This window comes from Psammomys obesus, unplaced genomic scaffold, assembly GCF_907164565.1.
Source record: "Psammomys obesus unplaced genomic scaffold, mPsaObe1.curated_primary_1811, whole genome shotgun sequence".
NCBI lineage: Eukaryota > Metazoa > Chordata > Mammalia > Rodentia > Muridae > Psammomys > Psammomys obesus.
In genome coordinates, this window is record NW_026596040.1 from 24621641 (window position 1) to 24632607 (window position 10967).

The 10967-nt window shown below is 40.4% G+C and overlaps 1 protein-coding gene across 2 annotated transcripts in view; it reads left to right on the plus strand.

Moving 5' to 3' along the window:
• Positions 1-10967, plus strand: part of Wdr7 (WD repeat domain 7) — a 315779-nt gene that overhangs the window by 3914 nt on the left and 300898 nt on the right. For both annotated transcript variants that reach the window (XM_055622621.1, XM_055622622.1), the window contains exons 2-4: positions 5061-5232; positions 5597-5703; positions 7985-8063. In XM_055622621.1, the coding sequence (XP_055478596.1) occupies positions 5074-5232; positions 5597-5703; positions 7985-8063 (345 nt within the window). In that variant the 5' untranslated portion in view covers positions 5061-5073. The remainder of the gene's footprint in view (positions 1-5060; positions 5233-5596; positions 5704-7984; positions 8064-10967) is intronic.

Here is a 10967-nt window from a genome sequence, read left to right on the forward strand (position 1 = left end):
AAGAAGAAGAAGAAGAAGAAGAAGAAGAAGAAGAAGAAGAAGAAGAAATAGAGAAATAGAGTAGGAAAATAGAAGAAAGTCAGGAGAGTATGCTGATGTGGAGGCCACGTAAAGAAGTGACTGTCCAAGGCTGTACTAGAAACTGTCATATACTGCCGGTAGATTAGTTAAGGTAAGGAACAAGACCTCAGCTTAGTTTAGCCTGGGCTTGGTGGCCTAGTCAGGAACAGTTTGTAGCTATGCAGAGCACTGTCTGTAGTCTCTAAAGAGGAAAGTAAGTAATATAAGTATGTATATTATATTAGGTTTCATATATCCTCAGAGTTTAGAGCCAGGCAGTGGGAGAGCTGATTCTTCTCCAGCTAACGTGGTGCTCATACCTTCATACCTATACAGTGTATTTTACTGATCTGATTATTGAGACATTTTAACTTCTACCTTGGTTGTTTCTTCTTCTGGGTACTTTGGTTTATATAAGGTAAAGTTTCAGTGCTCAATCTAGAGTTTAATGATGATAGGGAAATAGCAGAAATGATTGGAGATGTAGGGAAGGTGGGGGATAAGGCAAGAAACCTGAGGTTCATTCTGCTAAGCAGAATCTATTTCTGCTGCAGAGTAAGAGCTGGTGGGCACGTTGTGCTTTTGGCAAACCGGTACCTGCTAATGTTGATGCACATGAGTGATGGATAGAGTATCAGTGAGAAAAGTGGGCAGCTAATGGCAGCTGCAGAAATTAAAAACACAATCAATATGCCTCAAACTCTGGAAGTCACTTTTAACATTGTGATTTATTTCTGAAAAGATAGTCATGCAGTTCTTCAGGACCTATAACTCATGTGTTTAGGGCTGTTTCAGTAATAAGACATACATATATTGCTGTGTTACCATCTGTTCATTCTACACACCCTTTTGAATATGAATATTGGAAAATCTTCAATAGAGCAATTCTAAAATGTCAAGCTCATCGAGAATATTATTTCTTGCCCTTCAAATAGGAAAGTATGACCTTGTTAGCTGTGTGGTGGTGTCAGAAGGTTGTATCTCCCTAGCTCCTTAATTCCTAAAATGCTTGGTAAAGAACTCAGCTGAGTACTGAATTTCTTCACTGCATTTTCTTAGTTGTCTCTTCATTGTCTTCTTTAGTTTTTTAAAGTCTTTAATAAATTGATAGTCAGAGCATAGAAATAAAGAAAATTCATTATCGTCTATTTTTTTGTTTGTTTTTTTAAGAAGGTATTACCTTATAGCTTTGGCTGTCTTGGGAAGAACTGAAGAACAGGCTGGCCTTGAACTCACAGAAATCTCCCTCCTTCTGTGTTTCCAGCACTAGGATTTTAGGCATGTGCCACCATGCCTGGCACAAAAATCCATAATCCTAATGGCCACTTTGTTGATGACCTAATAATACAGTGATCTTGGACATATTCTTTTGACAAGAAATGTAGGAATGCCTTTTGAGAATCCAAGTAAACCTTTGTAAACATTTATCATTAGTGCTGTGGCAAGTACTTTAGCTCTTAGATACTTCCTGCTTTCTGTATTCCCCAATGGTGGAGCAGTAGGTCGGGCCTACCCTCACACATGCCTGTTCTCACGAGGGAACTTGAGTTTGTATTGTCTCTGAGTAATAGGAGGCCTACCTAGTGCACGGGAAGTACACAAACTGATACTGGTGCCTTTGTGAAAATGCCCACTGTCCAAAGATGGAAAAATGAACTCCTTCTAAATACTTTTTTCCAGAAAGTCTTTATTGAGGATTCCATGTTTCCAGGAACACACTGTTCAGAGTTTAGCTTTCCTTGCTAGTGTCCGATAGGAATATGGGAATAATTATAATCTCATGATAGCTTATGAACCTGATATGACACAAACAGACTTTTTTATTAATTACACTTTATTCATTTTGTATCCCCCCATAAGCCCCTCCCTCCTCCCCTCCAGATCCCACCCTCCCTCCCCTTCCTGCATGCATGCCCCTCCCCAAGTCCACTGATAGGGGAGGTTCTCCTCTCCTTTCTGATCTTAGTCTATCAGTTCTCATCAAAAGTGGCTGCATTGTCCTCTTCTGTGGACTGGTAAGGCTGCTCCCCCCTCAAGGGGAGGTGATCAAAGAGCAGGCCAATCAGATTATGTCAGAGGCAGTCCCTCTTCCCATTACTATGTAACCCACTTGGACACTGAACTGCCATGGACTACATCTGTGCAGGGGTTCTAGGTTATCTCCATTAATAGTCCTTGGTTGAAGTATGAGTCTCTGGGAAGTTCCCTGTGTTCAAATTATCTTGTTCTGTTGCTCTCCTTGTGGAGTTCCTGTCCTCTCCAGCTCTTACTATTTCCCACTTCTTACATAAAATTCCATTCACTCTGCCTGACAGTTGGCCATCAATAAGAAGTGTCTTTTGAGTTTTTTTCTTTAAATGTATACCTTTTATTTGTAACAAGAAAAGGTCTTTTGGAGAAATAGATTGATGAAAGCCATACATTGTAATAAAAAAAAATTATATAGAGGGGCTGGAGAGATGGCTTAGTGGTCGAGAGTGCTGTCTGCTCTTTCAAAGGACCTGGGTTCAATTCCCAGCACCCACATGGCAGGTCACAACTGTCTGTAACTCCAGTTCCAAGGGATCTTAGAATAGACCTTCACACTATGCACATAAAATAAAAATTAAATAAATTATAAAAAGTATTATATAGGTTGTTTTTGGTAGGCATTTTAATGTCCCTCATACCTTTTTTCTCTCCTTGATTTATTTTTTAATAATTATAGTTTATTCACTTTGTATCCCAGCTGTAGCCCCCTCCCTCATTCTCTCCTAATCCTACCCTCCCTTCCTTATCTCCTCCCATGCTCCTTCTCCAGTCTACTGATAGGGAGGTCCTCCTCCCCTTTCATCTGACCCTGGTCTATCAGGTCTCATCAGGATTGGCTGCATTGTCTTCCTCTGTGGCCTGGCAAGGCTGCTCCCCCCTCAAAGAGCCTTAGCCCATCAAAGAGCCCACCACTGAGTTCATGTCTGAGACAGTCCCTGTTCCCCTTACTAGAAAACCCACTTGGAGACTGAGCTGCCGTGGGCTACATCTGAGCAGGCGTTCTAGGTTATATCAATGAATGGTCCTTGGTTGGAGTATCAGTCTTAGAAAAGACCCCTGTGCCCAGATTTTTTATTTCTGTTGTTCTCCTTGTGGAGCTTCTGTCCCCTCACCCTTTCATAAGATTCCTGAACTCTGCCCAAAGTTTGGTTATGAGTCTCAGCATCTGCTTTGATACACTGCTGGGTCGAGTCTTTCAGAGGCCCTCTGTGGAAGGCTCCTGTTCTGTTTCCTGTTTTTTTTCTTCCAATGTCCATCCCATTTGTCTTTCTGAGTGAAGATTGATCATCTTATCCAGCGTACTCCTTCTTGATTAGCTTCTTTAGGTTTACAGATTTTAGTATGATATCCTATATTTTATGTCTAATATCCACTTATAAGTGAGTATATACCGTGTGTGTCTTTCTGCTTCTGGGATACCTCACTCAGGAGGATCTTTCCTAGATCCCACCATTTGCCTGTGAATTTCATGTTTTCCTTGTTTTTAATTGCTGAGTAGTATTCCATTGTGTAAATGCACCACAATTTCTGTATCCATTCCTCAATTGAGGGACATCCGGGTTGTTTCTAGCTTCTGGCTATTACTATTAATACCTTTTAATAAAGCTGCTATGGACATGGTTGAACAAATGTCCTTGTTGTGTACTTGAGCATCTTTTGGATCTATGCTCAATTTCTTTTTAGATGATTTCTTTTGCTTGATCATTTGTCAGGCAACGGGACGCTCCAGATCTGGCAGAGTTCTTTTGTGTGGAGCTCTCTTTGATTATTTTATTCTTGTATTCTAACTTCTCTGAACTCATATTGATTTAGGTCTGTAGCTCCATAGTTATAGCAGTTAAATGATTCAGAAGCAAATTTTAATTTTGTTATATGAAACGATTTCTTATGTTCATGCTTTCCTGCAAGGGGTATACAGAAGTATACACTGTTTAATTATCATTTCTAATTTAAAGCTCCTCATCAGAAACATACTTTAATTTGGAAACCATAGCTTAAGGGATACTAATTTTTTCCTCCAGGTTTCAATGCAACAAAAGACATATGTGGCATTTGGAGTAAATGTGGTTAAGTGAGTTTCTCATTAAGCGTATTCATTCAGTGTTTAGCACACAGTGAAACAGACATTTTTGTGTGTTTGCTTTGGGTGGACATTATTATTTTATACTACTTTGGAAACTTAGTGGAGTTTGAGACTCTCCTGTGCCCCGTGGCACAGAGTAAGGGAGCCCGAAGATTCTGGGGTTGGTGCTCATCTGGGGTCCATCACTTGTCACTTCATGCCTCTGCCCTAGTGCCCTTGCCAGAAAGAGAGTGCCATAGTACTTCCCTATGCAATGCGAGCAATGACTGAAAGGGAGTGTGTTTATGTTTACATCCGCATCGCATTCAGAAGGGTTCTCAGACTCTTGAGAGTGCTTTATGCTCTCTGGCCAGTGGTTGTGGCATAGTCTTCCGTGCACTGCATTTTCTAAGCACATCTGTTTTTATTTAGTTATTTTACTTGTGGAGTCAGATGACTTAGAACCAGGCAGAAAGGGCTTGGATTGGAGCGCCATGACTTGCTAGTTCTCTGCCTCAGGGCAGATAATGCTTAACCCTAATTTTCTTGTCTTTTAAGCTGGGAAGACTGTTTTAGGATTTGAAATAAAATAGTGCACTTAAAGTTGCTCTACATTGATGTGATAAATAAAGAAATAAATGTGTATTGAAATTACTAGGCTTTCATTTTAGTAAAATTTAAAAATTGTGAATGCCTCCAGTAAATACTTTTGTCTAATTTTTAAGCCTCTGAATTTGAGAGTGAATATGATAAATTAGCTATTTTTATTTGAGAAGATTTAAAGTGACTAAATTTTGATATTTGGAAAATATACTTATTTTCAAATTATACAAGTTGACTTCATAATAAAGGCATATAGTATGTTTTAGGAAGAACATGACATCTGACTTTATTGTTACATTTTCAGGCTTGAAAACACAATGGCAGGAAACAGTCTAGTTCTGCCCATTGTTCTTTGGGGCCGCAAAGCACCCACCCATTGTATTTCATCAATCCTGTTAACGGATGATGGAGGCACAATTGTAACTGGATGCCATGATGGACAAATATGTCTCTGGGATCTTTCAGAAGAACTGGAAGTGAGTATTTGAAAATGGCTGCTGTATGTTTTAAATATATCAATAATTACTCGAACATTACACGGTTCACTGTTTGCTGCCCTTACTTTTCAGTGTTCTGGTAATGATTTCTTTCAATTTGTGTCTATATATTGATATTGAATACTTAACATGGTTACTGATTAAAAGGTTAGGTTAAAATTATTTATTCATGTCCATGTGTGTTTGTGCACTTGCTGCTGGATGTTCACAGAGACTCGAAGCTGGAGTTACATGGTTATGAGCCAGACTTGGGTCACCTGAAAGAATGGCCTGTGCTGTTGCTCCAGCCCCATGGTTAACTTTTTAGTTTGCTGTTTACAGCGGCATGCTTTTGCTTCTCTAGGTTAATCCCCGGGCACTGCTGTTTGGTCACACAGCATCGATCACTTGCTTGTCCAAAGCCTGTGCTCCTGGAGACAAACAGTACACCGTGAGTGCATCTGCAAATGGGTAAGTGAGGGTCCGTTTTTCATTTTCAGTTTTTGGTCAGGCTTCTCCCACCGCTAAATTTTCATGTCTAGAAAAAAAAAATGTGGATTTTGGCTGAGTGTTGGGGTGTACACCTATAATCCTAGCACTTAGGAGGCAGAGGCAGGTAGATCTCTGAGTTTGAGGCCAGTGGGATATACATAGAAAACTCCTGGCTAGCCATGGCTCTACAGTGAGATCCTGCTTCAAACAAAACAAAACAAAACAAAACAAAACAAAACAAAAACAAATGTAGTTTTTTATTTGTCAGTTAAAAACTGTGTTTATAAGGGCTGAAGAGATGGCTCAGAGTTGAAGAACACTGACAGCTCTTCTAGAGGACCTGGATTTAGTTCCTAGAACCCATGTTCAGCAACTCATAAGCACCTTTGAGTTCAGCTCAGAGGTCCAACAACCTCTTCTGGCCTCTGTGGGCACCCACGTGCACATTGTACCACCCACAGAGACTCACACATGAAAACATAGGTAAAAAATAAAAATAAATCCAAAAAATGTATTCATAGATTAGCATGTGACATTTGTATTTCGTGCTTTAAACTAGCACCAGTTTATTGTAGTATTTTTCTTGCACTTCTAAATCTAAAGGATGATGCTTGAGTTATAGTTTTAAGGATATATGTTTTTCACAATTGATTTTTTTGTAATACTGTATTTTCTTTTTTTGTCTTTGAAAAACTCAGCTTATCATGAAAGTAAAAGCATAATCATTAGTTTTCCTGGCATTTTAATTGAATCAGCGGGCAACATCGGGGCTTTTAAGAATGTCAAGTGATTTCAGGCTGTCACAGGTTGGGAGGTGGACCTCCCCCAAGGTTCTGCTCTTGTGATGCTGGTGCCCATGTGTTGCTGCAGCCAGTTTCCCTGTCTCATAGCATGCCGTGTGCTGCAGAGGCAGAGAACTGAACAGAGTCTTCGTAGGGCCAGAGTGGGAAGAACCTTAAAAACAGTTTTGATTCTTTTAAAACAAATTGGAGAATTTATAGAAATGCATGTAAGACATCTTTTTCCCCTTCTATAATATTAGGGTTGGAATTAAACTTTTAAAAGATAATTTGCATTGGAACAAATTTTTGGTCCTCTCTCTCTCTCTCTTTCTCTCTCTTCCTCTCTTCTTCCCTCCTGTTTTGTTTTTCAAGATAGTTTTTCTGTGTATCCCTGGCTGTCCTGGATTCGCTTTGTAGACCAAGCTGGCTTTGAACGCAAGATCCATCTGCCTCTGCCTCCCGAGTGCTGGGATAAAAGGCTTGCACCACCACGCCTGGCTGGGACATTTGTTTTAAGATGAAATTGATTGAAAAATTGTTTCAGCAAGGCATGGTGGTGTGTGCCTAGCACACTTGTAATCCCAGCACTCGAGAAGGAGAGGCAGGAGGATTGCTGCAATTTAGAGGCTGGCATGATCTCTAATACATAGTAAATTCCATGCCAACAGGGACTACATAGCAAGACTATGCCTCAAAAAACAACTACCAAAACAAATATTTTTACATTCCTTAAGATGTAACAATGATATCAAAATAAAAACTAGTAAATTTTATTATATCTTGCTAGTATTTTCTGTTAAATAAACCTTACTTTTTAAAAAAAGACAAGGCATATTGTTATTTTTAATTTTTAGTTTGAAATATGAGGATTTTGTTGGTATTCTTGTAAAACTAATACAGATGAGAGCTGTATTGCTGGGTTAACATTTGGGACTCTGTTGGCCTTAGCTGGTGTGTGTTTGCAGGGCTGCATGTGCAGGATACATTTGACGCCAGCCCTAGGCTCTCAGACCTTTAGATTTCAGCTTTATCTCTTCGGGTTATCACACAGTCTTTGCATTACTTCCAGGTTGGCTCTGTTTTTTTATTATCCTAACTTTGGGCTTCAGGATGGGGGAACAACTGGTAGTTGAAGCAGCCACATATGAGGAGCATCTGCAGAGGAAAGGGAACTCTCTGGACAGCCTCACTGGGTTTAAGTTTTGCCCAGAACTGCTCACAAGACTAACAACCAGTGAGGAGTCAGGAATGCATTTCTCCTCTAAGAAGGATGGAGACTGAAGTGGGGTGTTGACAGGTTGGAATTGGGGTTAGAATAGTGAGTGAGAGGAATGGAAAATTTGATCAATAGAATAATGAATATAAGCTACTTTCCTTCCTGTAATACATTAGTTTCATTGGAAGCTTCCCTCTAAGCCACTGTGACAAGGTTGCTTTTGTAAATTAGATTCAGAGTGAGCTGTTACTTTGTCTTCTAGAGAGATGTACCTGTGGGACGTGAATGACGGCAGATGTATTGAATTTACAAAATTAGCCTGCACACATACTGGCATACAGGTTTGTATCTATTTCTTTGGCTGAGTCAACACAGTTCGTTATAAGTGCATCATTAAAACATGGCTTAAAGCGTTAAACTTGTATTTTTGTGTGAAAAGTGGGGGGGGGGCAGAGGTAAATATGAGAAATTTATAATGATCAGTATTCCTCAGAAGGTGGGATGGACGAGAAGAGACATGGTGTGGAGGAGACTAATGGAGAAGGGTGAGATGAGGCAGTCATCAGTGTTGCTTCTGTGCTTTGGGCTGTCCTGGTTACTCAGTGGAGAGCTTCTGTAATTCAGCTCTCCAAGGGAAGTTTCTCAGACAGCCCGGTTTGAAAGACAAAAGGTTTGCTTTGGCACATTGTTTTAAAAGTTTCTAGTGATCCAGGTTGCTTTCAGGCCTGCTCAGGGGACTAGCTGGCAGTAGTGGGGGAGTGTGTGGTAGAACAGAACTGCTTAGAAGAGGAGGAAACACCCGACACCCCACAGTACTCTCTAGGGCTGTGCCCATGGTGACTTAAAGACACCCCTTTAGAACCCGATTCCTAAAGGCTTTCCAATAGCATTATGCTGAGATCAAGCCTTCCAGCACATGGATTCCTGGGGGAATCCTGAAGGCAGATTTCTATGAGTTCAAGGCCAGCCTGGTCTATATACTGAATTCCAGGCTAGATAGGGCTACATGCTGAGTGAACACTGTCTAAAACAAACATAAAACAAACAAACAAGAAAACCAATCAAAGCCCCCCCAAAACAGTAATAAAGTAATAAATAATATAACTTATCCACACACAAAAAAACCCCTTCAATACTAAAGCATATTTGACATGCAGTGGTCCATGTTTGTAGGGAGGTGGTGTTTAGGTGATTTTTCTGACTGTCTCTTACCCTGGCGGCAGGAACATATAAAAGTTTTTTCTGTTTGTTTGTTTGCTTTTTTTGTTTGTTTTTTAACCAGTGATTTTAGGGCATATTCTTCTTATTTGAAAAGCAAATATTGGGCTGAGGAGATCGTTTGGTAAGTAAAATTCTTGCAAGGACCTGATCCCTTGAACCCACGTAAAGAAAAGTGGGCATGGTGGTGCACGCTTGCAGTTCCTGTGCACAGGCACGGTGATCCTTGGAATCATTGGCTAGCCAGCAACCAGCCTGCTCTGAGTTTCAGACCAGTGAGAAACCTAGTTTTTTTACATAAATAATAACTGAATGAGTGAATAAATGAATGAAAATAGTAAGTAAGTAGATGAAGGTGTTGGTGCCTGGAGAATGACACAGTAAGGTGGGTCCCCCTCAGTTAACCCAGTCTAGATGTCTCCTCACAGTATGATGGGATTGGATTCCTAGTGGTTTGTGCTGCCTGGTTTTATGTCAGTTTGGAAGAAGCTAGAATTACCTTTTTTTTTTTTTTAATTATTCAGTAACTTTTTTAAAATTTATTTTTATTTTCTTTATTTTACACCCCAAGGGTGTCCTCTCCCCCTCTCCTTCTGGGAGGACATGGATGTGTCTCTAGCTGAGACTCCTCTAACAGGTGTAAACATGAAGACTGAAGTGGCCACCTCCTAGCCAAGGCAGTATTATTGGAAGGAGGGGAACAACAACTCACCGACAAAACCTGTGATCCATAAATTCCCCTGCCTATAAGAAATGCAGAGGTCTCAGAAAAGACCCCTGTGCCCAGATATATTTGGTCCTTGTGGAGCTCCTATCCTTTCCATGCCATACAAACTCCCCCTTTCATATGGTTCCCTGCACTCTGCCAAAGGTCTGGTTATGAGTCTTAGTATCTGCCTTGATACACTGCTAGGTAGAGTCTTTCAGGGGCCCTCTACGGTAGGCTCCTGTCCTGTTACTTGTTTTCTCCTAAATACAATGCACCTCCCATTTGTCTTTCTAAGTGAGGATTGATCATCTGACCCTGGGTCCTCTTTCTTGTTTATCTTCTTTAGGTGTATAGATTTCATTATGTTTATCATATCTTATAGGACTATATGAGTATATACCATGTGTGTCTTTCTCCTTCTGGGATACCTCACTCAGAATGATCTTTTCTAATCCCACCATTTGCCTGCAAATTTCATGATTTCCTCGTTTTTGATTGCTGAGTAGTATTCCATTGTGTAAAAATACCACAATTTCTGTATCCATTCCTCCGTTGAGGGACATCTGGGTTGTTTCCAGCTTCTGGCTATTACAAATAAAGCTGCTATAAACATTATTGAGCAAATGTCCTTGTTGTGTACTTGAGCAAATTTTGGGTATATGCCTAGGAGTAGTATAGCTGGATCTTGAGGAAGCGCTATTCCTAATTGTCTGAGAAAGTGCCATATTGACTTCCAAAGCGGTTGTACTAGTTTACATTCCACCAAGGACCATGTATGGATATAACCTAGAACCTCTGCTTAGATGAAGCCCATGGTAGCTCAGTAACCAATTAGTTTCCCATAGTAAGAGGAACAGGGACTATTTCTGACAGGAACTCAATGACAGGCTCTTTGACCTTCCCACCCCCAAAGGGAGGAACAGTCCTGCCAGGCCTCAGAGGAGGACTTTGCAGCCAGTCCTGAAGATACCTGATAAAACAGGGTCAGATGAAAGGGGAGGAGGTCCTCCCCAATTAGTGGACTTGGAAAGAGGCAGGGAGAATATGAGGGAGAGAGGGTGGGATTGGGAGGGAATAAGGGAACAGGATACAGCTGTGATACAGAGTTAATAAAATGTAACTAATAATAAAAAAATTAATTAATTAAAAAAAAAGAAAGGCAGAGGTAAAGAGGGAACAAAGATTGAGGGAAAGTCCAACAATCCAACCAATAATTGGCCCAACAAGCCAGAGGTGTCTTAAAGGAGGGAATCTCTCTCATCTTTCCCATTTATCTATCTATCTATCTATCTATCTATCTATCTATCTATCTATCTAT